The 24,513-nt window shown below is 50.8% G+C and overlaps 1 protein-coding gene across 4 annotated transcripts in view; it reads left to right on the top strand.

The window, feature by feature from the left end:
• The first annotated feature begins 3,436 nt into the window (after positions 1-3,436).
• MX2 (MX dynamin like GTPase 2) overlaps positions 3,437-24,513 on the top strand; it is a 34,589-nt gene continuing 13,512 nt past the window's right edge. The window contains exons 1-7 of one of the 4 annotated variants that reach the window (XM_019745756.3): positions 3,437-3,576; positions 10,381-10,706; positions 11,230-11,479; positions 12,899-13,039; positions 18,157-18,311; positions 20,278-20,416; positions 24,015-24,213. In XM_019745756.3, coding sequence (XP_019601315.3) covers positions 10,452-10,706; positions 11,230-11,479; positions 12,899-13,039; positions 18,157-18,311; positions 20,278-20,416; positions 24,015-24,213 — 1,139 coding nt within the window. In that variant the 5' untranslated portion in view covers positions 3,437-3,576; positions 10,381-10,451. Of the gene's footprint in view, positions 3,692-4,339; positions 4,519-6,844; positions 6,955-10,380; positions 10,707-11,229; positions 11,480-12,898; positions 13,040-18,156; positions 18,312-20,277; positions 20,417-24,014; positions 24,214-24,513 lie in introns of those variants that run through there. The other 3 variants (XM_019745759.3, XM_019745758.3, XM_019745757.3) reach the window with 3 other exon arrangements.

The following is a 24,513-nucleotide window of genomic DNA, read 5'->3' as shown; positions in this document are numbered from 1 at the left end:
TTTTGCGATTTCTCCCGTGTTGCTGGTGCGTGGTTTAGTGTCTGTTGCAGTGATTTTCTTTTTTCTTTAGCAGTTCAGAGTATAACTTTCCTGACTACAACCATCAATAACCCCAGGAGTGGGACACCATTCTGCCGTTGTCCACCCGAAGGGTTCCCCCCTGCAGAGTGGACTGCTCCCTCCCCCAGAACTCAGTGCTCCTGCCTTTGGAGGCTGCAAACCACTAAGGGAGGTGAGGGTGTCCCCCCAGCTCCGCTCTCTGTGTCTGCCCCTTACTGGGAAGCCCTCTGGCCCTCTCTGCAGGGGCAGGTGTCAGGGGTGGTAACCAACCCCCTCTCTGGGTTCTAGAGCCCCGAGAACCCCTCTGGAGAGCACCTGTGCCACCACTGAAAAGGTGGCAGGGGTGGGCAGGGGCTGGGGGATGCAGGGGTGAGTAGGGGGAGCACAGAGGATGTTTAGGGCAGTGAAACTACTCCGTGCGATGCTATGATGGTGGGCACATCACTGTACATCTGTCCAAACCCACAGAAGGCACAGTGCCAAGAGGGGCCCCTGGTGCAAAGTGTGGGCTCTGGGTGATGACAATGCATCACTGCAGGTCCATCCATTGTAACAGATGCCCCACCTGGTGGGGGCGCTGATGGGGGAGGCTGTGCGTGCGTGGGGGCGGGGGGGGGGCGTATGGGAAACCTCTGTGCCTTCTGCTCAGTTTTTCTGTGAAACAAAACTGATCTAAAAAAGCAACTCTTGCAAGGGGAAAAGAAGCTGCCAAGGAGGAGACTTAGATGGGCGACAATCCCTGGGCGTCCTGATTGCCAGGCCCTCTGTGGGGTGAGCCTAAGCCCCACCCCAGCATCCCCCCAGCAGAGGCACAGCAGGCCCAGAGGATAGCACAGCTGGGGGCCTGGAAGCAGCTGCCCCTCCCACACAGAGAGAGGCCAGCGCCTCTAGCTTTCTGCCCTGAGAGGAAGGCTGGAAAGATAGGGTTTTTCCTGACCCCTCTGAGCACTTTTATTACGAAGATTCCTGGACTTTTGACACCAAAATCCTAACAGATATTGTGCCTGACTGTGGAAAGGGTGTCACCAGCTGAGACACTCCACCCCGGTGGGCCTTTGTCTCACTCTAGCGCCAAAGCAGGGGCACAGCCCGCCCCCAGGCCACTCAGCCCCCTCCTGCCAGGCACCATGCAGGAGGGCGGACAGCACATTCCTGTACTCACAGCTTGGCGTGACCCTCCATCATTCCTCCTGGCACCCGCCTTGTTTTGAGGGTCACCATTATCACCCCCATTGGAGCAGGTGGGTCCCAGAGAGTGAGGGGTCAGTGGCCTTGGACCCCAAAGTGCCCTGCGGGAACAAACACCCGGGTAAGATCTGTGCCGTCCACTGGACTCCCGGGCCCCCTCTGAGGAAACAGCCATGTGGCCGCCTCTGTCCACTGATGTAGGGAAGATGAGGAAAATTTGCCCTCGTTGGTTGATGTGAGCTTTTGTCTATTCGCCCTCCCTAGTGTGTCCTTCCTCCTTCTTTTCCCCCCTGCTTGTCATTACAACTGAGAAAGCAAACTCCGAAGGAAAGGCCCATCCGAGGGTGGGCACACTCTGCCCCAGTTGGCAGGGAGCTTTGTGAACTCGCAGGGGCCCTGAGAACAAGTCCCGTCAGCTGCAGTTTGAGCATCAGGTGACCCTGGTTCCTCCTGGAGAGGAGCGTGTTGGAGGGGATGCTGTTTTCCACAAAGAATGGAGGGTCCCCCCGCTGTTCTCGCTGCCTCCATATAAGCTGGCATCACTCTGCCCAGCTTCCAAGGTTCCTTCTGTTTAAAAAAGAAACAGGCCCAAAATGGAGTCATTTGTGCTAAGCTATGTCACCAAACCGATGCTTAACACCTGACCTAACTGCAGTCCTCCCCCAGGGATGTGATCTTAAATGATCAGTTTGGAATTTCCTGGTCAGCAGTAGTGATGTAATCCACCCCATAGATCAACCCCTCGGGTCCCCCCAAAGAAAAATGAGGCAATCCGCTTTTTCCTCCTCCCTGCCCCTTCTGTCTATGAAAACCTTCCATTCAGTGCAGCAACAGGGACTCCTTTCTATTTTCTAGATGGGATGCTGTGTGATTCATGAACCATTGGATAAAGCCAATTTGATCTCTAAATTTGTTCAGTTGAATTTTGTGTGTTTCTTTTTTCTTTTCTTTTCGTTTTTTTTTGTTTTGTTTTGTTTTTGTGCTTCATTTGTGCCTTTCAGGGAGCCGAAGAGCGAGCAGCAGGGCCTGTTATAAAAGACATAAGTGGTGAAACAAACAACCATCGTCAGGCTGCAGACAGCCCAGCCCCCCCCCCCCTCCCGCAGCGGCGCCACCCCGCCTCCTCAGCCCGGCCCCCCACTCTGGAGTCTCACGGTCAGTGTGGGATCCTGCAGCCCACAGGCTTGGCCCATGACCTCCCCCTCATGCCAGGATTTTAAGAACATCTTTGAAGCCTCCAGGTTCCTTCTTTAACAGGAAAACTTGTCCACAAGGGCAGTCAGTAAAATGAATGAGCAAGGAGGTGGTCAGAATGAGTTTTGTTCATTTAATATGTTTTGGAGAGGACTGGAAATGAGATTGAAGCCTGCTCCCTCCCTCCTGCGCCAGCCCCGCTTCCCCGGGCTTCTCCGGGCTTCCAGACCACCGCTCCGACCCAATGGTGGGAGTGCCTGGCTCTCCTCCACTGCCTTCACGGGGGCGGGGAGGGGGCCTCGGGACACCTGGGGGCTTACTGCATTTTGGCAGGTGCGGTAACTGAGGACCAGAAAATCAGGCTGCCTCGGGGCCGAGTTCTGGCCGGGAGCCGGGCGTTGGGCCTGGGCCCCGCCCTCTTCCTGCCACACCCGGCGGAGCGAGGCCTCTCCAGGGCTTGGGAACCATCGCCAGTGGGAGAGAGAGAACACATTGTACAAGTGGGTTAATTGCATGACGCTGTACACTTAACCTGGGGAAAAGGTGGCAGAGGCTGACATCGGTCTGCGGTGGCTCAGGCGTGAAGCCAGCAGGACGTCTGAGAACTTTCAGATCACATGCTTGAGTAAACTTTGCCGCGCCCTCCCGCCCCACCCCCGGCCCCGTCTGTGTAAAACACCCAGCTTCTCCCCGCACCAGCCGCATTGCAAATGCTCAGTGGCCTCCTGTGGCTTGTATTGGACAACAGAATGGAACATTTCCAGCATCGCAGAAAGTCCCAGGAGACAGCGATGCTGGGTCACTGGATCCCCAAATGTGGGTCTACACCAGCTTCCCCTGAAAACCTGGTTGCAATGCAGATTACGGACCCCAACCCAGGGCTCGGGCATCCCCCCCCCCCCCCGCGGGGTAGGTCTAGCCCCCCATTGTTCACTAGCAGCCGCAGGGTTCGCCCGTGGACCACTGTATGAGTCACCCACGACCTTGATCTTCAGTTTCATTTCCGTGTCCACGACACTTGGTTTCATTTCTCTGGTTGTTGGTAAAGAGGGAAGAGTGGGGAGGAGTGGTTCGCAGACATATAAAAGGGAAGCCCTGGAAGGGACTCCGGGACTCCGTGCTGAAGGCGCACAGGTGAGAGCTGGGCCGGGGCAGGCGGGCTGCGTCACGGCGTCTTAGCGCAACAGATGTGCCTTTCCAGAGGGATGCCTGGTAAACCTGGCTGGTGCCAGGGGCAGCTGCCCTAAAGGTCAGATTCTGGCGCTGCCCCGTGTTGGCGCTGGCCCACAGCCAGCCCCTCTCGCTGAGGGTGCGTTTTACAGAAGTGGTCCCCCTTCCGGAATCTGACCAAAAGCCTTGTGGCCACGAAAGGGGCACTTCTTGGGACACTTGCTCAGCATCCACGGAGGGCACACATCCGGGGGTGGGGCGGGAGCTTTGTGTCTGTGCAATATTGTGATGTATTGGAAGAAATACTGTGCATTACATCCCCATAGCTAATCCTACTGCATTATTTGAAAGGTGCTAAGAGAATAGATCTTAAAAGTCTTTATCACAAGAAAAAGAAATGTTGTAACTGTGCATGGCAGACTTATCGTGGTGACTGTTTTGCCGTCTATACAAATATTGAAAAAAAGATACAGTAGACTACCTGGTCTTCATCCTGGCTCAGAGCTTGAACCCCCTGTGACTTCTTTAGAGGGGAAAGTGTTGTCTTTTGTCATGTTAATGAGGTGACCTTTGGTCTATTGGGGGCTGGTTGCCGGTGGAACAAACCCGGTGATTAGAAGGTTGGGACTTTCAGCTCCACCCACAACCTCCAGGTGGGGAGAGAGGTGGGAGGTTGAGTCAATCGCCAATGGCCAATGAGTTAATCAATCGTCCCTGTGTATTGAAGCCTCCATAATCACCCCAAAAGGATGGGGTTCAAAGAGCTTCCAGGTTGGTGATCACGTGGACATTCAGGGCGAGGGGCACCCTGGAGAGGGCTCGGGAGCTCTGTGCCCTTTCCTCACACCTTGCCCTGTGCATCTGCCCGTCCTGAGTTACATCCTTCTGTAATGCACCAGTAATGCGGTAAGTCACTTGTTTCTCTGAGTTCTGGGAGCCGTTCTAGCAAATTAATTGAGCCCAAGGAGAGGTTTGTTGGAATCTCTGATCTAGTCAGTCAGAAACACAGGTGCCAATCTGGACTTGCCCTTGGCATCTGAAGTGGGTGGGATGGTCGGGGCTGGAGCATTCTTACAGGACTGAGCCCTTACCTGAGGGATCTGGTGCCATGTCCAGGTTCATAGTGTTAGAATTGAGTTAATTGCTTGTTGGACTGGGGGATGAAAAACACCTGGGAACTGGGCTCAGGATTGCAGCCCCAAAGCCTGGCCTCCGGGCTTCAGGGGCCCTCTCACTTATGGTACTGGTGGCACAGGGCTGCCCTCAGTGGTGTGCGGAGAGCTCCACCTTCTGAGGGGACAGGGCACCTGATTTCCAGCATTTGCTGATGCTCTATGGTAACATGTAGTGCTACATTATTCTGCCTTCAGTTTTTACTTAGAGAGACATTGAGGCCAAGTGTGCCCAGCAAAGTGGCATTTGGGGGAAGAGATGAGGTGTAAACCTAATCTCCTCCTAATCTACACCTCCAGGTGTCAACAAACCTGGAGGATTATGTCTTGGGGCTGCCATGACAAGGCTTAAACAATTGAAAGTACTCTCTTCCTGCCCTGGAGGCTGGAAGTCTGAGATCAGTTTTCCCGGGTTGGTTCCTTCTAGGACTCGGTGTAGAACCCTTCCTTGCCTCTTCCAGCTTCTGGTCGGTGCCAGCAATCCTTGGCGTTATTTGGGGAAAGTATCTCCACATGCTGTGGTGGCCTCTCCAGATCGTGCCACCAGCCAGAAGAAGAAATCTACATGGTCACCGGTGACATGGGGCCAATTGTGGCAGATTTTTCAGGACAATCAGACAGTCAGCTCTTGCCTTGCCGAGAGCCAGGGGGTTAAGCAGAGAACAGGGTGAAGGCGTGGACTTGGGTCCTTGAGTGATCACATCTTCTTTCTCTTTCCGGGAAACTCGGTGAATCAGATGGTTGTTGTTGTATTCTGCTTTTAGGAGAAACCAATTCCTAATTAGTGTAGAAGGAGGCAAAATACCCCCACAGGCTTGTCTAAAGGATTATACAGATTCAACACAAGATGCCAGTGCCAGGTCAAAGGGGAAACAAGTTTTTAATTAATTACAGTGCTCTCCACTCTGCAGCTGTGGAGACCCAGGGCCAGGAGGCCATGCTGGGGATGGACGCAGGGCACTGGGATTCAGGCCTCTGGGGCCTGCAGAGACTCCTGGTGCTCAGTGAAGCATGTGGGAAGCTCAAGCTCCCCCCCCCCCCCCACCAAAATAAAAAAGCCTAAAGGAAGAGGTGCAGGGCAGAGGGGTTTGTCTTCAAGAGTGCATTTCTGAAGTCTGCCTGTCTAGGATGGTGTTCGCCACACCATTCCAAAGCCCCAATAACTTGACTCTTCCCTCTTTATCAAAGTAATGTATTGTTTACTGGCATCCTGTGTCTGTCGCCTTCCACCCATGGGACATGGTGTCCTGGCTGCTTAACTTGTCTGAACTCCACTGCCCCTTCTCATATAAAATTCGGGATAATGTAAATGAAATGTGCAGATCACATAGCACTTGAGGAGGGCACACCAGGGCACAAATGATAGCCAAGCATGCCCTGGACCCCTGGGAATTGTGCCTGACCAAGGGTGCAGGAGCTAAACTGTCTCTTCTCTCCCAGAAGAAGGCAGTTGATTGACCTGGAGCTGCGCATGCTCCTGCAGCATGGCCCTCTGCAAAGTCATGGCTCGCGTGCTTACATTAAGGAAGGTCACATACTCCTTGTATTATTTCCTTATATTGAGGAGAGTAACTAAGTTGGTGGCATGTCCTTGAGGGCAATTTGATTTAAATCAAAACAAAAACACAAAAAACAGAGACGGTTCACACAGGATCGTGTTTTCTCCTGACACTTGGGGAAGGGTGGGCATGGGTGGAGTGGCTGTTTTGTAAAAGGAGTGATTCCGGGGGTGCGGGACAGTGTGAGATGGTCACTGAGGAAACTGTCTGATGCCAGCGCATCAGAGGCTAAAACTCAGACTCCAGAGAAATGAACTGAAAGATACAGAACAGCTGGAAATAACTCAGACTTCTTTTTGGTCCCTGATCAGCGGGGAGGATTTGTGCAGCTCTTTGCTCTAAATCTAGTAATAGGCAGAGGGGCCCTTCTGGCAGGTGCATGACAGTGATTCCTGCACGGGACACGCCTGCAGAGTGTTTAGGGGCAGAGCGGTCGCACACGGGATCAAACTTCAGGATGACTGCCGGGCTGGCTGTGAGTTGGACATGGGACATGTTTCTGTTGGACAGGCCGAGGTTGCTTGTCACCCAGAAGACGGAATGCAAGAGCTGGCTTAGGATCTGAAGGACACAAAGCACAGCGTGAACTGGAAAAGATTACATAAGCCCAGGTGATAAAGAAATTGCTGTCTAGACGTGTGGCATCTACCAAGTGTGGCAACTACTAAGTTCATGAGGAAGTGAGTCTAATTCATTTAGCTGCTGCTGCCTTTGGCTGTAAGCAGAGGGCATGGCGAAGCCAGCCAATGCTGCTCACTTAGGCCCGCCTTCCACCAACACGCCCACAGGTTTGGCCCAGAGCAGCATGGCCAGAGTGGAGGGTGGCCCAGGGGCCTTCTCCAGGGGAGGCCCTTCCTTCCACTTCAGCTCCCACGACCAGTGCCCAGTTCAGGAGTGCGGCATCAGTAGTTATCTCTAGTAAACGTCACCAGGCCAGGTGGCCAGGTCAGCATTCAGTTGACCGACCACAGTGGTTTGAATCAAGGTGGCAGTGGTGGGGGTAGTGGAGACTGTTACATGTGGATCGCTTTGAAGGCAGAGTGAACAGGTGTGCCTCGGGGGCCGTGGGACTGAGGCAGAGAGGGGTCAGGGAGGCGGGGAGAGGTACGGCCGGACCTGCTAGAAGGTGCAGCTGGCCTTAACGGAGAGAGGCACACCAGGCTGGGGTGGGGAATGCCCACTAGTGTTGTTTCTAAGAAGGGCCCCAGGCATATCTGAATCCTGCCCTAGAAAAATAGCCCACCCTGTGTCCACCTGTTCCTTCATGGAACCAGTAGCTAGTGAGGGCCTGCCACTGCCCAGGGCCATCAGTGGAGCTGGGGACTTGTGAGGGCACGGAGGTGACAGGTGACAATCGAGGAAACATAAGGAGAGTGACTGCAGGTGCACAGACAGAGGCGCAGGAGCTCTTGAGCTGACGGCCTGGCCGTTCTCAGGGCTCCCACCTGAGGGGTCCCCCTTCGGGTCAGGTCTCCAGTCAGTGCAGTTGACCCCTCGGAAGAGAGGTAGAAGATTCTCTCTCCTTTCAACCCAAGGTCAGGTCCACTCCAGCAACATCGGGAAAGGCCAGAGCACATCCCGGGCAGGGTGAGGCCGTGAAGACCAGAGGGACACCAGGAGCTCCCCTACCTACTAGAAGGGACTGCCCCCAGCGTGGCTTTGTGGCCCCCCCAGGAGGAAAGGAAGCCTCAAAGACAGAGAGAAAGCCTAGCACCAAGCTTCAGTCCCCTTGCTTCTCTGGACTCCAAAATTAAAAACAAACAAGCAGCCAAAATAAAAGAATTAAAAAGGAAAGAAAGCAAGACAGAGATAAGCAAGTCTTCTCCCAGGGGGAACCCGGTGAGGATCTTGCAGACCCCATGGCAGGGAGTGCTGGCACATGCTAGGTCCTCGTACTGGTTTCTTAGTGTCACCGTCATAAAGATCCACATGTCGGCAGGGTTGGTTCTTCTGAGGCCTCGCCCCTTGTAGATGGCCATCCTCTCCATGTCCCCACATGGCCGTCCCTCTGTGCGTGTGTGTGTCCTGATTTCCTCTTCTCAGAAGGACACCAATCAGATGGGATTAAGGCCTCCCTAATGGCCTCGTTTTACCTTACTCACTTCTTTAGAGGCCGTGTCTCCAAGAGTCACACTCTGAGGTGATGGGTGTTAGGGCTTCAGCATCTGAATTTGGTTGGGGGGGAGGGGGTTACAACTCTGCCCATAACAGTCCTCAGTGAGTATTTCTTGAATGAGTGAATGAATGAATGAATGAATGAACTATAGCTCATTTTTAAAGTAGGCCATGACACACACCACGTCATGACTCTGCACTTCTGTTTTGAGGAAAGGAGAAATTTCCCCTTCCCCAGCATTCAGAGAAGAGATGCTATAAATACAGAAAAGTAGGTTGGGGCCACACATTTTAGGGGCTTTGTTCTGAAAAAAAAGGTCACAGAAACTTTTAGAAAGGGTGGTGACTTGTTGAGCTTGGGGGTTAAGAAAGAAAACAGGCACAGTAAGTGCACTGATGCACAAGGTCACAAGGGAGGGCGTGAGGGAGGGAGGGAAGGAAGGAGTGAGGGAGTGAGGGAGGGAGGGACATGGGCTGATCCACTGCAGCTGTGCAAGGAACTTAAGTGGACATTCCAAAGTCCCGCTAGTGGACAGGAGCCAGCCTGAAGACGCCAGTCCTTTCCACCATCTGAGTGTCCCAATTAAAGGCTGCCATAACGAGTTACCCAAATTCTGTGGCTTAAAACAGCAGAAATGGGGGCAGCCGGATGGCTCAGTTGGTTAGAGCACGAGCTCTCAACAACAAGGTTGCCGGTTCAATTCCCACATGGGGTGGTGGGCTGTGCCCCCTGCAACTAAGATGGAAAACAGCAACTGGACTTGGAGCTGATGGGCCCTGGAGAAACACACTGTTCCCCAAGAAAAGCACAACAGCAACAATAACAAACAGTAGAGATGGATTGTCTCAGTCTGAAGGCCAGAAATCAGAGACCAAGGTGTGGGCCGGGGCAGCTCCTTCTGGAGCCATGACGGAGAACCCGTCCCGTGGCTCTGTCCTAACTTCTGGTGGCTCCTGGCTCCTCGGTGGCCTTGGGCCTGAGGCCACATCCCCCAAGTCTCTGCTTCTGTCTTCACATCGCCCCCTGCCTTGTGGGTCTCTGGTCTCAGGTCTCCCTCTCTTGTCTCTTATTGGATGTAAGGCCCGCTCTTGTCTCCAAATCCTTACCTTAATTACATCGGCAAATACTCTTTTTCCTAATAAGATCACACTCATAGTTTGGGAGGACTTGGATTTGGGGGTGTGGTGGAGGAGACGCCATTCCACCTACAGCACCCTGTCCGTAGGGTGGAGGGGCTGTGTAAGGGATAGTGGAAAAGCTTCATGTCGAGAGTCGCCCAGATTGGGTCTGAGTCCTGACTCGGACCAGTGACTGGACCTTCTGTACTTGTTTCTTGACCTGGAAAATGCAGATAAGGAGCTGACGCGTAGGGCTGTTGTCAAAACAAGGTGGCTGTCCTGGGGCAGCCTTGGATATGCCAGCAGCCCTACCACCCACTGCTTCTAACAGGGCCGCCTTGATCTGAGCACAGGCCACAGACACTGAGAAGCCGGAGACCCAAACACACACTGTCTTAGACTCCCCAGCAGCCTGACCGAGTCTGGGTGAGGAGCAGTGGGTGGGGCCAGGGCTGGCTTCCAGAGGGCATGAGCGACACTGCATCCCCTCGCTCCATGCCTGCTGGTCCCTGTCCGATCTGCGCACAGGGTCATGGAGCCCATCAGCAGTGACAGGAGAACATTCACATTTTCCCATGGAAACATGGAGTCTACTGCCCCTTGTCCCCAAGACCCTTGTGCTCTGCGCCTGTTTGCTGCCCACAGCCCCTGCACACAGGCCTGTGATGGGCTTCTGGCGTCCCCCGTGTCTGTGTGCAGGGGCTGGGCTATGCTGGGGCTGCGGGAGCCAGGGCTGATGAGGGGCAGCCTGGGGGATGACCACATGGTGACTTTGAGCCCTTTCCCATCCTGTGTCTCTGCAGAGCTTGTCAAGAAGATTGGAGGTGCTAAGTAACAGGAAAGGAACCCACCACGTGCAACTGGTCTCCAGTTGATGCCAAAAGCCCACAGGCCTTGGCCACAACAGAAGCACAATCAGTTTTCTTCCCAACGCTATCCGAAAAAAGCGATGAATTTCTCCCAGCCACAGCCACCGCTACAGCTGTTTGGAGGGGCAGGAGGACAAGTGAGGTTTCCCCCAAAATGGCCGATGGGGCAGAAGGACACTGTTAACCTCAGCAAGAACTTCAACTTGATGACAATGAATGCTCAGCCACCAGCAGAAAACAGGGGCCAAGAGAGGACACAGGTGAGTCAGCCTGGGGTGTTCAGCAAGGGTGCATTCCAGCCGCCAGTCAGAGGAAAGGCGGTGAGTGGCTGTGGGTCAGCCCACCACCCCCGACAGCACAGCTGGTTTCCCCGGCTCTCCCCAACAATAGGCGCCAGAGATACACCCAGCAATGACCTTCCTCGACATGAGTCTAGGGGCTTCTGTTCCATGTGCTGGGGTCTCCTTCCAGGGGCTTTTCCTCCAGCTACTCCTGCTGGTGTCACCATTGCTAGCACACTCTCCAGTTCCCTCTGTACTCCAGTTTGGCAGCCCAGGGCCGCAGCGCCCCTCCTGCCTCGGACTGGAAGCCCTCACCTCTTGGTACCTTCTCTCTACTCTGTCAGGTACCCCCACTCCCAGCCCAGTACCCCTGCTCCTGTGGAAGCAAAGCCTCAATAGGAACAGAACACAGGGACCTCCCTGGAGGTCCATTTAGAGCCCCCTTTCACCCTTTCGGTCCTCCTGTCTGCAACCTAACATCAGTACATGCCCAATTCTGCAGCAAATCCTCCCCAGCGGTGGGAACCTTCCCATGGGCCAAGGATATGAAGCCGCCCAGGGGCCCCAGAACAGCCTGTTCAGCCACTATGAGGAGAAGGTGCGTCCCTGCATCGACCTCATCGACTCGCTGCGGGCCCTGGGCGTGGAGCAGGACCTGGCCCTGCCTGCCATCGCAGTCATTGGGGACCAGAGCTCGGGCAAGAGCTCCGTGCTGGAGGCGCTGTCGGGCGTCGCCCTTCCCAGGGGCAGCGGTAAGGACGGCCAGCTTCGTCCTGTGGGGGTGGCCGGGCAGCTGCGAGCCACAAAGGGGTACCAATGGTGTCAGAGACAGGCCTCTGGGAAGGCCCCCAGGAGGGCGGCTCCTGCAGGCTCTGGGTGGGGTTGGGGGCTTAGCTCTGGGCATCCCACAATGTCCCTCGTTCCCAGAGCCCATGTCCACATGGTGCTAGCCATCGCTGAGCCTGTGTCAGCCAAGGTCCCAGGACCTGGTTGTTTCCCCATAGTGCTGTTTGTAAGCCTGCACCAGCATTTCTTTTCTGATCACGTTAAATCTGTGTCAGGTGAAGAATTTTCTCAACATTTTGAGAAGCGATTAGCCGGGATCGTAGTGTGATAAGACACTTGCTTTGCTTTAGAAAAATGTTAAGTATGTACGTAAAGAAGCTATTATGCATATACAATTTAATAAATAATTGTAAAAGGAAAAAAAGAGAAAGAGCTAATAGCCTCAAAGTGGGCAGATGGAGACCCGTCCTGGCCCCGCCCTGGCTCCGTCTCCTGCCAGCGCTGCCCACTGGCCAAACCCAACTGGAACCAAGGGCCTGGGAGTCACCGGTGTCACCCTGCCAGGCTGCCTCCCGGGCACAGAGGAGGGTGTGGAGATGCCAGAGAATTGCACAGACCCCAGCAACAGCCTCCATGCCAGGCAAACAGCCTGTGCTCCCACCTGACCACAGGCAGCCTGGTCCTGCCTGCAAGGGTTCCTGTGAGGTCCCCATCAGCCCAGGCACCTGATGCATGAAACTAAGAGTCTGGGACAGGCATCCATCCTCTTCTCTGCCCTAAGTTCAGCATTTTGGGGAGAGGCGTGACAGGGTGTGGATGACCGTGGCAGGCATGTGACCCAGGGCAAGTCCCCCGGCTGGGTGAGGAGATGGTCCTCCCTTATAGGGGAGCATTTACTCCCTGCCCTGCAGGCACTGGGGCTTCACCACGGAAGCCCCAGCGCCAAGAAGCTCAGGGCTGTTCCAGGCTCTCTGAGCTCCAGATACATAGGAAGGGCCTCCCTCCCCACAAGATGCTCCACAAACTGCACCCTTAGAATTCCCTTGGACCCCTCCTTCGGGTCATTCATCTTCCCCTCATGTTCTCACTGCCTTCCCTCACCCCCATCTTGGGAGGGTTGGATGGCCCTCAGGCATCTCAGTGCTTCACACTTCCATCTGTCCCCTCTGGGGCTGCCACCTGTCCCACCTCCAACACCTGAGCTGTTTCTGGGGCCTGGTAGTAAGTGAGGGGGCCTTGGTTGGGCCCAGACAGGTACCAAAATTTCAGACGAGGCCTCTGGGGACACTGGGGCAGCCCCTTGGGGGAGTGAGGGGAGAGAGAAAGGGTGTATGCAACACTTCATTTTAAAGGAAACTTAGAATGTTCGGGAACCTCTCTCTTAGGAATCATAACCAGGTGTCCGCTGGTGCTGAAACTGAAAAAACAGCTCGCGTGCGAGTTCCCGTGGAGGGGGAAGATCAGCTACCGGAACATGGAACTCCAGCTTCAAGACCCCTCCCAGGTGGAGAGGGAGATATACAAAGGTAGGGTCCATTTCTGCAGGCTGGGTGCTGGGGCTGCTCCCCTCACGGCCCTGCCTCCTCTGCGCCTCATGGGGCTTCCTCAGCTCCACAAGGGAGCACACGTTCCCTGCCAGGCTCTTCCACTTACCCTGCCCCCCATGCTGTCCTCTCCTTTCACTTAACTCCTACTCTTTCTTGGGGTCTCAGTGTCCCCGCCCCTCCTCGGGGAAGTGTCTGCACAGCGCTGAGGCACTGCTGCTCTAACCTAACCTAACCTGGCTGGCCGCCTTGTGGCCGTATCTCCATGCAGCTTCCCCAACACAGACCCGCCCGCCCGTCATTTCTGGAAGCACAGCCAATACCTGGCCTTTGAACAAAGCTTGAGGTTAGTGTTAGGTAATAACAGAGGGTTGAAAGGCGTAATCACTCCTGGAGTCCATTTCCGCAGCCCCTCAGAGGGACCCTGGTGGTCACTGCCCACCCACGTCACCAGAGAGCCCGCACTTGCCCCTGGGCAGCTTCCCCCCTTTCCCACTCTCACACGGGTCTCAGCTAGGCCGGCAGGAATGACCCCAACCGTAATAAGAATCTCTGCAGGGGCGACCTCCTTTCAGGGAGATGGGCTCTTCATATCTGTAAACAACAGCATCTGAGGGGAAGGACTTTACATGACTTTGGGAGCTCAGCTCCCCCAGAATCCCGTGGCCTCAGGCTCACTGGAGGGATCCCTTCCAAAATGGAGAAGTCCTGTTCCCAATTGTAGCGTTCAGCCCGAACACAGCAGCTGCTTGAGACCCTCACTCCGCGAGTTTCCTAGCTGGAAATGACATGAACCCTTGCACCCGGCTGTGTCTGTGACAGTTGTCCACCCCGCAGCCATCGTTGACTGTCTAGGCCTGAGCTCTGCAGGCAGGACCAGGAGGGCTGTGTGCTTGGCACGCGTCAGAGTTCCGCACAGCATGGATGCATGCTCGGTAAATGCTCTGGGGCAGGATGTGTAATGAGCAGCCCATCGTATAAGGCATCTTTAGAATAGCATCTCGGAACTCCCGTCCGCTGCTGTGGGCATGTAAGTTGGTGCAGCCACTTTGAGAACTGGTAATAGCCGTTACAGCTGCAGGTGTGCACACCCAATAACGCTCCAATACTCCACTCCTGAGGATCACCCAGCCAGGTTGTGCACGAAAAGCCCGGTTCCAGCATGTTCAGAGTGACAGTATTGAGAGAGCCCCACACTGGACACCACCCAGATGTTCATCAATGCTCAACTCACTGTCGCAAGGGCACAGGGTCCTCCCCACTCCAAGTACCAATAGGGGTGAATCTTACGGATGTCATGTTGAGTGAAGGAAGCCAGGCACAAGTGAGCACGTAATTTACAATTCCACGGCTAGCTTTGGCAGCATAGACTACTGTACGATTCCATTTATAATTAGGTGGGGCCATGTGCAATTGTTGTTCTTGTATCAAAAATTGTCGTATATCAGCAAATTCATTAGACTCAACCAAATATAAAATACAAAAATGGGCAAAAGCAGTGGATGCTGGGAGGTCTCAGGGGAGTGAGTGGTCACTCTTGGCGGGGGCTAACGAGTGGCCAGAGCAGGAGGGGCTTCTGGGGGCTGGCCATGGTCTGTTTCTTCATCCTGGGGTTGCTTACATCTGTGTGTTCGGCCTGTGAAAAGCGTCAGGCCACACACTTAGGACAAGGAATACTTTTTTGTACATACGTTACACTCCATTACAACATCACGGGCGTCATATCTTAAGGAGTGACTGTGAAATGATAAATAAGGCAGGAAAAGTTTACAGAGGAGCAGCCCTGGTTTTTAACCTGCTCCCGGTCCTGTCTCTAAAGGATTCGGCAATTCATTGGGGCTGTCCTCAGATCAGGGCTGTCCCCTGAATATAAGCGACATACGGAACTGTGCACAGATTGCATTGCTAGTGCCCCAGGACAGTGCCAGTGTGCTTCTCATCTGACCGAGGCCCAGCGGTCCACTCAGGGAGAGCGCTGAGTGTCTCTGGTTCATTCATTGCCGTAACTTACAGTGTCAGTGCCTGGAGGTCACAACCCTCCAACCTTCCCAGGGGGCCTTTACCTAAATCTTTGGAGTCCATCCAGATGTGTCCTCTCCCCAGGCCCAAAGCCATCATCAGGCAGAATTGGTCGCAAATAAGTTGCACTGTCCAGTGAGCTTACCGTGTTGCAAGTGTAGACTCAATCACCACCAGGCAAGGCTGCTGGAGGGAAAGGCCTTCCAACTCTGACCTTCCAGGACGGACTTCCTGTTCCAGGGAGGCTCCAGGGGCACATTCTGAGAGGTGCCGAGGAGACGGACACCCTGGGGGATAAAATGAGTAACTGGAAGTCCTGGGAGCATTACCTTGTGTCTCCATGTTTCCCCTGAGCTGGTAACAATGGTCTCTATGTCCTTGCCTTGTCCTTGGTGTGTATGTCCTACTTACCTTTCCCTCACCTAAACCATCCTAGGTGTCAGTTCATTGTTAGCAGGTCCTCTAGCTCCTGGCTTCTCAGTGTGGTTCCCTGGTCAGCGACATCCCCTGGGGCTTGTTGAAACTGCAGAACCTCAGGCCACAGCCCAGACCTGCTGAGTCAGAATCCTGATGGGGCGTTAACCAGACCGCTGACGAGTCAGATGCACTTAAATTTTGAGAAACCCTGATCAGAGCAGGACCAGCTACATGATTCAGGGGGCTCAGTGCAAAATAATCGTAATCAAATCCCTCTGTATTATATATGTATAGTTTGGGGTATGTATTAAGCATGTAATAAATTGTATGTATTAATAGTTCTCAAAAAGAAACACTTTAAACCTCCTCTGAAGACTGTATCTAGGAAATAACCCATTTTCAGATAAAATATTAGAGAAGAAATAATTTTCCTTCTTCTTCTGCTTCCCAGGAATGTTTTCCTTTTCCCACTCCCTTCCTTCAACACCTCTTCACCTCCAAGGACAGCACTATAGGATTACGGCAAAACAGTTCATGACCAAAGATAAATAGCAAATAGTATGAAACAGTGACAATATCTATTATCAACATGGCACATTTACTTACGTGTCTCTGTTGAGCCAGGGGTCCTTCCCCCTTGAGTTTCTCTGTGATCTCTCCAGTAGACCCTCTCCAGTAGCTGGCGGTTTGCTTTAGGAGAATGTCCCCTCTCAGGGGTCTGCTTAGCTCCAGACTTACCACCGGCTTTTAGATTAGCCCTTGTTCCCAACAGACAGGAAGACGCAGAGGGGTTTTGCACTAGGTGTCCTGGAGTGGAGGGGTAGCTACCATTGCCATAAACACATCTACCAGTGGAATTTAGTGTGTGGTGTTTGTCACGTGTGTTTGTGTGTGTTAACATGTGCATTTATGTGTATGTGTTAGTGTGTGTATGTGTATGTGAGAAACCCCTGGATACAAAGAGGCAGAAGACATGTAATACTGTCCTGGAGTAAATTATATACATATATTCTGGTTATAAAAGTAATACATACCTCTATTAGTTAACTATTGCTACATAACAAAGTTACCCCCAAATTTAGCAGCTTAAAACGCAAGCATGTCTTCTCTCACACTGTGTGGGCATCAGGAATTGAACACCTGCTGGGTGGTTCTGGCTCAGACTCTCAGATGAGGCTGCTGTCGAGAGGTTGGCTGGGGCTGCATCATCTGAAGGCTCGACTGGGGCTGGGGAACTGCTCCCTCATAGGGCCGTTAACAGGAGCTTCTGGCTGACTGCTGGCAAATGCCTCTCCATAGGTACTTGGTATCCTTATGACAGGACAGACACCCCAGAGTGAGTCATCCAAGAGAAAGCAGGAGCAAGCCATGATGCCTTTTAGGACCTCGTCACACTGTCACTTCCACCATATCTATTCTCTTCATTATTTATTTATTTATTTATTTATTTATTTATTTATTTCAGTTACAGTTGGCACCTCCATATCCACCAGGGGTGCCAAAAGAGTGTACACATTTTAAGAAATCTTATCTATGTATTACTCTTCAAAATTGAGTTGAATTGCAGTAGCAAAGTGTAGTATGTTGTTCGCCCAAAAGATAGCGTTAATCAAATGAATGTTAGTGTCATTCACTGTATTACAATTGTAATAGCTTTTTCCTTTCTTAAAATGTGTATACAATTTTTTGGCACCCTCTGTATATTTTAAACACAAGTCCCTGTGTCCAGCTCCCCTCAAGTTTCCACCTTTTGGTGGGGAAGCTTTGAAGGATTTCTGAACATGTTTTAAAACCATTGCAACACCCACTGGAAAATGCTCAAAAGCGTAAAGAAAGAAAGAACAGAACCCATCCACAATCCCAATGTGAATATATCTATCTGGAATATATGAGGTTTGACAATTAAGTTCACAAACTTGTTGCAACGATGTTGCTAACATTTTTTTTTATATCAGAGGGATTATTCATTATGAATTTGTACCAATTGGAGAAACAGTTAACCAAGTTTACTATTTGGAAGTGCTGAAAAGGCTGCATGAAAAAGTTAGATGACCTGAATTTTTCGCCAACAATTTGTGGCTCTTGCATCACGACAATGCACCAGCTCACAAGCCACTGTCTGTGAGGGAATTTTAGCCAGTAAACAAATAACTGTATTGGAACACCCTCCCTACTCACCTGATCTGTCCTCCAATGACTTCTTTCTTTACCTGAAGATAAAGAAGATATTGAAAGGAAGACATTTTGATGACATACAGGACATCAAGGGTAATACGACGACAGCTCTGATGGCCATTCCAGAAAGAGTTCCAAAATTGCTTTGAAGAGTGGACTAGACACGGGCATGGGTGTATAGCTTCCCAAGGGGAGTACTTCGTAGGTGACCGTAGTGATATTCAGCAATGAGGCATGGAGCACTTTTTCTAGGGTGAGTTCACAAACTTAATTGCCAGACCTCATATGTACCTGCTACCCCTGTATTATGCAGCCAACTGAGTGGCCTCAGCGATCACTCTGCAGGCTTCTGTGATAGGTGGTCTGAGCACCAGGGACTCTGAAGCTCCCACACTCTGAAAATAAGCAGTCACCTTCAAGAGCAGCTGCTTTTTCTCAGATGGGCCGCTAATATGGACTCTGGGCTTCTCCTGTCTTGGCCTCCATAGCGCAGAACACCATAGCTGGGATTGGAGTTGGCATTAGTCACGAGCTCATCACGCTGGAGATCACCTCCCCTGAGGTCCCGGACCTGACCCTCATTGATCTCCCCGGCATTGCCAGGGTGGCCGTGGGAAACCAGCCCCAGGACATAGGACTGCAGGTGAGCATCTGGAACTTGGCAACAGGCCCAGCTGAACTTGGGGAGACTTCTGAGGCCTCTGATGGCTGTCCTGAGGGCTCTGGTACGTCTCCCCAGCCCTCTGAGTGGTTGGGGAGGAGACTGGGGTGAGACCTTCCAGGGCAGGGGCCTCATACTCAGGATCTGACCAGAGCCTGGCAGGTCATGGAAACAAGTTGACTCTGGGACTGGAGGTGCACGGACAGCTCATGCTCTGCCTGACCTTGTCGTGTGGGCATGTGGGCCCCATGTCATCAGCTGTCCTGATATTCCAAAGAAGCCAGAGATTTGGATTTTTCCATGAAATCTGCCAGTTTCAGCAACAAAAATATCCTGCCCCAAGTTTCATACCTCTTTTCTTCTCTTTATTAAATTCCTGTTTAAAATATTACAAAAGGAATGTGTTCTGTTATTGAAATTCACAAGCTAGACCACAAAGAGCATTATTCTGTCCCAGCCCGGTACCATTGGGCACATAGCCCTGCACGCCATTTCCCGTGTGTGCACCTGGCACGTACTACCTGGTAACCAATCGTAATTACTAAGCTGATTGAATCATTTCCGATCGTTTTTTTCGTTAACCATTTACTTCGCATCTAACTTTACTCTGTTATAAATAACACTTAAAAAGGAACCAAGGACCCATAAGAAAAGAGTAGGGGAGGAAAAATAAGAACTTATAAAAAAGTAACTAAAAAAGACTTTATAAGTATGATAAACCTCCCTTCCTATTCACCCAAAGTAGAATTACTCTAAAAACAAGTGACTAGCAACCACGACACGAGTGTCCAAATGTTCCTTTCAACTGACTGACTGCTTGACCAGCATCGTAGCTAACTGACTTTTTACTTTCCTGGTTTTGACCAAATTACACGCTCTCCTCTCCCTCCGACGCTTCCTCAGGCGAAGCACTCCTTTCGACGGGCAAAGGAGAGTATGTTCCCTTACAGCAAATTGCTTGGCAGGATGAGGACACAGGACTTGAAGGGGGAAAACTGACAAAACGCCATAGTTTGGGGCTGCAAGAGTCTGGGGTACAGAGAAATAAAATGACAAATATAAACAGATTCAATTAGGTCATTTTTATTTTTATATGGATTTGCAGGGTTTCATTGTTTACGTGATGCTAAGTTGTGCTCATGGGATACAAATGTCTTACATGTGATATAATACTGGCTTCGCAGTAGTGTATGCCGTGCACAACTTAATGTAACTAGATGGGACATCATATGAGCAAAATTGCATGTGAATTGCATGTGAAGGAAATATGTCTCAAGGTGACAACCTTGTCCGTATTTATTTATATCGTCCAGGAGGAAAATATTATTGAAATTTGGTATTTAAAGGCCTATGTTGCCCACATCTCTTTTGCTTACAAATTCTAAGAAATTTTATTGAATTTCTCGAATTTGAATGAGCTAGACCTTTGCCAAGAACAAAGTGCAGAAAATTCTTTAATATTAGACTTAAACATACGTAGTGAGTGATATTGATTCAGATACTGTTGAAGCAGGCATTGAGCACCTGCCACTTGGGGGCGCTGTGCTGGGCTCTGCAATAACGTCAGGGATCACCAGCCCGCAGCGTGGGCCCCTGGGGCAGGTACAACACACACAAATTACGCTGATAGAAGACAGAATCTCAGAAGCATTTCAGGTGCTATCCGGAGAGGGAGGAGTGGTCTCACAGGCTACAGGAATCAGAGTCCGTGGAAAAGGACAAATACCAGTGATGGGCACTGGGGGATAAGTAGGAAATCAACAGATCGCTCAATTAGGGCAGGTGGGACAGGCATTCCAGAGGAAGGGGACAGGTCATGCCACAGGCCAGAAGTGTGATGTCAGCTCTGGGATGACACTGGTTTCCATAATGACACCTATCTCGCTGTGTTGTTTGTTGGATGACCAGACATGTACTCTTCCTTTGTGTGATTTTTGGCATCAATCAGATCAAGGAACTCATCAAGAAATACATCCAGAGGCAACAGACAATCAACTTGGTGGTGGTCCCCTGCAATGTGGACATCGCCACCACAGAGGCACTCAGCATGGCCCAGGAGGTGGACCCTGAAGGAGACAGGACAATAGGTAAGAAGAGGGTGCCAAGCTTCCAGAGGACAGGAAGGGAGGGGGAGATCCTCGCAGGTCGTGGAATTAGGGCCACTATGAGGGACGCCTGCATCCTGCACGAGATCCAAGTGCTGTCCCCGCAAAAGCTGCAGGGACTGGGTGCATTCACACACTGCAGATGCGTGGGTCATCTTCACTCACAGTCAGGGTTCCACGTGTCCCCAGGATGTGGTTCCTCACCCTCCTTCCTTTTGTCCATCATTTGCATCCATGAACAACTCTGGATGGGGGACGAGACCTGCCTTGTTTGCTCCCCTCAATGGTCCATAAAGGAGAAAGTGGCCCATCAGTTCTGCCATTCCCTAGGGGCAGGAAGAACGCTTCCAAAGGCCTCGTTTACCACACTACCAGGCCAGCACTGGCGCGTGAGTGTCTGCAGGATTATTGATATTCAGTCAGAACTCTTCAGGGGAACTGGGATGTCTTAAACTTCTTTTTAAGAAAATGTCACCCTGGAAGACATAGGGGACTTGGTTTAAGAGCACAGATGGCCTAGGTTTGAATCGTTGTTTTACCACTTAACTGGCTCTGTATCCTTGGGCAATATGTTAAACCTCTCCTAGGCTCAGTCTCCTCATCTGTAAAATTGTACTAACAGTAACACCTATCTGCTAGGGTCGTGGGAGGATTACAGGAAGAAATATTGTGTGCACATAGTGTATACTCAGCACATGATAGCTGCTGTTTTTAACGTTGTTTATTATCACTTCACCAGTCATTCCACGTACCCATAGAGTTTACCTTCCTGAAAACTTGGAAATCATTTGTTATTTTTATTTATTTTTATTGGGGAAGGGAACAGGACTCTGTTAGGGAATAGTGTTTACTTCCGGGACTTTTCCAAGTCAAGTTGTTTCCCTTTCAATCTTGGTTGTGGAGGGTGCAGCTCAGTTCAAGGTCCAGTTGCCATTGTTAGTTACAGGGGGTGCAGCCCACCATCCCTTGCGGGTGTTGAACCGGCAACCTTGTGGTTGAGAGTCCATGCTCCAACCAACTGAGCCATCCGGGAGCTCAGTGGCAGCTCAGCTCAAGGTGCCATGTTCAATCTTAGTTGCAGAGGGCAGAGCCCACCGTCCCTTGGACTCTGGCAACCTTGTGGTTCAGAGCACGCGCTCCAACCAACTGAGCCGTCTGGCCACCCAGGAGCTGAGCGGCAGCTCATTGACTTCATTCTAGTTGCAGAGGGTGCAGCTCACTGGCCCATGTGGGAATCGAACCAGCAGCCCCGTTGCCCAGAGCTCATGCTCTAACCAGCTGAGCCATCCATCCGCCCCGAAGTCATTTCTTTCGCCTAAGTGGATACTCAGTATAAAATTGCCCTTTCCATTTCTTCCCAAATGCCTGGTAGTCCAGTAAGGATAAAAATCAATATTGGGAATACACTTCAAGTATAAGGTTTTACTGTACACCACACTACGTGTGTGACTGGTAATACTGACTTCTGCAGGCATCACAGCACAGTGAGCTTTGGAGAGAATTCAGGCTTTATAAAGCTTGTCATCGTAAGTCCAAATGCTTTCTCTTCTCACAGCCATAAGTCATCGGGGACAGCTTAGTGGTGACCGAAATAGGTAATATCATGTGCCTGGTACATAGATCTATTTGGATATTAATATCTCTACAGAAATTTAGGAACACTTCTTATCAACATTCAGTTTCCTTGTCCTCTCATTAGCCATAGATTCAAATAACCAAATGTTCCCACTAAATATTAGCCATTCTTATTATGAATACAACCAAGTACTATAGTCACAGAGTATATATAATCAGACCTCAGTATAATCCAAAACATTATAACATCAGTGCAAATTTTTTATGCTATTCTTTCTGAGTTAAGTATAGAAATAGAGAACAGTGTGCCAGGTTTAGCAAGGAAATGGAGTCACACCCACGTTCATAGCAGTATCATTCACAACAGCCAAGGTGAAAACAAACCAGTGTCTATCAAGAGATGAATGGATAAGCAAAATGTGATCTATCTATACAACGGAGTATTATTCAGCCTTAGAAAGGAAGGACCTTCTAACACATGCTACGACACGGATGCCCCTGGAGGGCATTCTGCTGAGTGAAATAAGCCAGTCAGAGGACAAATGCTGTGATCCCACTTGTGTGAGATTTCTAGAGTACTCAAATTCACAGAGGCAGACAGCAGGGTGGTGGTTGCCCGGGATGGCGACAGGGGAACAGAGTTAATGAATGGGCATAGTGTTTCAGTTTTGCAAGGTGAAAAAAGTCCTGGAGATGGATGGCGGTGATGGTGACACAACAATGAGAATATACTTAATGCCACTGAACTGTACTGAAAAATAGCTACAACGCTAAATTGGATGTTATGTATATTTTACCACAATTTTTAAAAAATTGATTTTTTAAAAAAAGATTTTGTTGGGGAATGTTGGGGGACAGTGTGTTTCCCCAGGGCCCATCAGCTCCAAGTCGTTGTCCTTCAGTCTAGTTGTGGAGGGCGCAGCTCAGCTCCAAGTTCAGTCACCATTTCAATCTTTAGTTGCAGGGGCACAGCCCACCATCCCATGTGGGAATTGAACAGAAATCTTGTTGTTGAGAGCTCGCGCTCTAACCAACTGAGCCATCCGGCCACTCCCAAAAAATGGATAGTTTTAAAAATAGGGTAACGGAGGGTGAAGTGAAGGGGGAAGATCATATTTTCATTAGTTGAGTTATTCTCTTCTACACATGAGTATATATTATCACAATTTTTGATACAGGAAACTGAAGGATTCACCACAATTCTAACAGCAAACCTCAATTTTTATTATCTTACTACTTTTCTCAGAATAAAGTATAGTGATCTAGGCTTTCATGAATAATTACTGGTTCCGGGGAAGAGCTTTCTCTCCTCTTACTGGGGAGGGTCCTTTCCTTTACCAGTGGAAAGTACAAAAGTAGATTTGGGGACATCTTAGCTCTGTTAGTAACAGGAAGGTCTGTGCTCACACAAGCCTTTTAGTGAGTATGCTCCTAAGTGAAAACTTTTGGTCATAAAACTGCCTCCATGCCAGGAAAGCTTCTTAGAAACGTGGTGCTAGAGCCTGTCAGCTGTGATGACGCCTGCTGCCCTAGTGTCTGGCAGACAGCAGGCACCCACAAAACAATTGTCAGGTAAACTATGCAAGGCGCTTAGTGAACTGAGTGAGTGGGTGAGCAAATACGAGGGGTAACAATGGAGTGAATGAATGACGTCAGGCACCGGACAATCAGGCTGCAGAAGACTTCGTTGGTTCTAGCCTAAAAAGAATCCTGGAGCCTACCCGTGTTCAAATATATTTGAGGAGAGAACTGACCTTTCCACTGACCTTCTATTTTTATTTTTTTTTTTAAATATTTGGTTTCTTTGCAGTTTCAAGGTAGCTTCTTCTGCATGTTTTTAGTTGTAAGGCTTTTGCTCAGCTCGACTTCAGGCGAGTCTCAGTGACGCTTGTTCTGTAGTTTGGTTGTAATTGATGTGGTCGTGAGAGGAGGGGAGCACAGCCCTTGCCTGCTCCACCATCTTGACCGGAAGTCTCTCCACTGCCTTTCTGTAATTGTCTCACAGGGATCCTGACCAAACCAGACCTAGTGGACAAGGGCACTGAAAAAGTTGTCGTGAATGTGGTCCAGAACCTCACATACCGTCTCAAGAAGGGCTACATGATTGTGAAATGCCGGGGCCAACAGGACATCACAAACAAGCTGAGCTTGGCAGAGGCGACCAAGAAAGAAATGATGTTCTTTCAATCACATCCGTATTTCAGGTGAGATGCTAGAGGACGGCCCCAGAACTGGCCTCCACGGAAGCCAGCCCCACCTACCAGGATTGGCCAAGATGATAACCAAATTGCATATAAAAATTATATTACACAACGTAGCATAAACTATCCTTGTCTGCTTTAATGTTAAATTTGTTGGCTTATTTAAACAAGCCATTTTTTCGTGGACTCTAATGACACTGCTGATTAAAAACTGTAATATGGCATTTCGTGGAGTATAGAGCATTTTGGTTTCCCAAAACGTTTTCACCTGCTTTCTCATTGGAGTCCCACAAAATCTTAAGA

This window comes from Rhinolophus sinicus, chromosome 17, assembly GCF_057876585.1.
Source record: "Rhinolophus sinicus isolate RSI-liver-muscle chromosome 17, RSI-T2T, whole genome shotgun sequence".
Lineage (NCBI taxonomy): Eukaryota > Metazoa > Chordata > Mammalia > Chiroptera > Rhinolophidae > Rhinolophus > Rhinolophus sinicus.
Note: the sequence above shows the minus strand (reverse complement) of the source record. Positions and strands in the feature narration are given on the sequence as shown.